This window comes from Sprattus sprattus (genome assembly GCF_963457725.1).
Source record: "Sprattus sprattus genome assembly, chromosome: 16".
NCBI lineage: Eukaryota > Metazoa > Chordata > Actinopteri > Clupeiformes > Clupeidae > Sprattus > Sprattus sprattus.
Genome location: NC_137914.1, coordinates 3,095,295 through 3,096,707, shown reverse-complemented (window position 1 = coordinate 3,096,707; position 1,413 = coordinate 3,095,295). Strand labels below are relative to the sequence as shown.

Below are 1,413 nucleotides of genomic sequence, written 5' to 3'. Positions count from 1 at the left end.
CCACAACATACAGGTGTAGAGGAGAGGTCCTCCCCAGCCAACCAAACCCTTCACCACAATGCCAGTGGTGAACCCCCCATCTGTCTCCTCATGAACGACGACCTCACACAGAGTGGTGTGGACATCTGCTGACTCCAGGAGTGTGTGTGTGTGTGTGTGTGTGTGTGTGTGTGTGTGTGTGTGTGCATGTGTGTGTGTGTGCGTGTGCGTGTGCGTGTGCGTGTGCGTGTGCGTGTGCGTGTGCGTGTGCGTGTGCGTGTGCGTGTGCGTGTGGTATGTGTGTGTGTGTGTGCGTGTGCGTGTGGTATGTGTGTGTGTGTGTGTGTGTGTGTGTGTGTGTGTGTGTGTGTGTGTGTGTGTGTGTGACTAGAGTACCAGTCCTGGCTGCTGGACGAACCATTCAGACTTAACAGGCCTTAGGTAAACCTGGAGAAGAATTTGGGTGGGGGTGTTAGGAAAGCACCTAATAGTGGGAGGGTTCCCTCCCTCACAATGACCCCCCCCCCCCCCCCCCACACCCCAAACACACACACACACAGCTAGCGGAGGTGGCTACTGCAGCGAACTAAACCGCACCGAAGAGAGGTGTACTGGCATCTGTCATACATGAAAACATTTAGCTTATGGTTATTCAAAATGATCATAACAACGATTATAATTTGACGTTACATTAGCTAGAATTATGGTACAATTTCAGTGAACGTACAGTAGAACGCTATGCACTAGCAATATTACTTCACAAGCAGTCAAGGATGTGCCGCTCCCGTGAGACTGACCAATCTTAGTACATATGGGAAATAGTCGTGCAACACAGAAGTTCAAGTAAGTCCTTTTTTTTCTGTCTTTTCGTAAAATCTCTGTTCTAACTACGGTCGTACCCGAAGGTTTAAAAGAGTTGCTCATTTAACAACATAGAAAAAAAAAAAAGTATATACATACATTACTGAGTGTGGGAGTGTAAGTGTGTGTGTATGAGTGCTTGTGTTTGTATGTGTGTGTGTGTGTGTGTGTGTGTGTTGTGAGTGTGGGGGCCGGGGAGTGGGACAGTTTCAGAGGGGTGTGTCAAATGATCTGGCGGACGAGCTTTCCTCCATGTCCTCTTCAGACTGCAATGCTTTACTGTTCAGTCTCTCGGTTGTCATGGAGACGGGCATTTTGGCCAGCAGGTCCTTCTCCGAGCCCAGCCGACCTTTAACCTTGTCCTGCACAAACTCCTGAATCTCCACCGGAAGCCGTCGGAATTTGTCCTGGTACTCCTGATCCAGCTCGCTTTGCAGCTACGACAAAACAAACAAAGAGTCAGAAAACAAAAACAACCGAAGCTAACGTGTATAATGATATAATACATATAAAACTTGTCTGTAGTCCTAGTTAATCTGTGCAAGTATGAACTGTGCCATGTCATAGTCAGTC

At 48.0% G+C, this 1,413-nt stretch overlaps 1 protein-coding gene across 1 annotated transcript in view; it reads right to left on the bottom strand.

Annotated features, from left to right (window-relative positions):
* Nucleotides 1–1,049: 1,049 nt before the first annotated feature.
* The window catches only part of plcb1l (phospholipase C beta 1-like), a gene marked incomplete at both ends in the record, with an annotated part of 150,278 nt that continues 149,914 nt past the window's right edge, over nt 1,050–1,413 (bottom strand). Inside the window, one exon of the mRNA XM_080853239.1 lies at nt 1,050–1,277. Coding sequence (XP_080709365.1) covers nt 1,050–1,277 — 228 coding nt within the window. The remainder of the gene's footprint in view (nt 1,278–1,413) is intronic.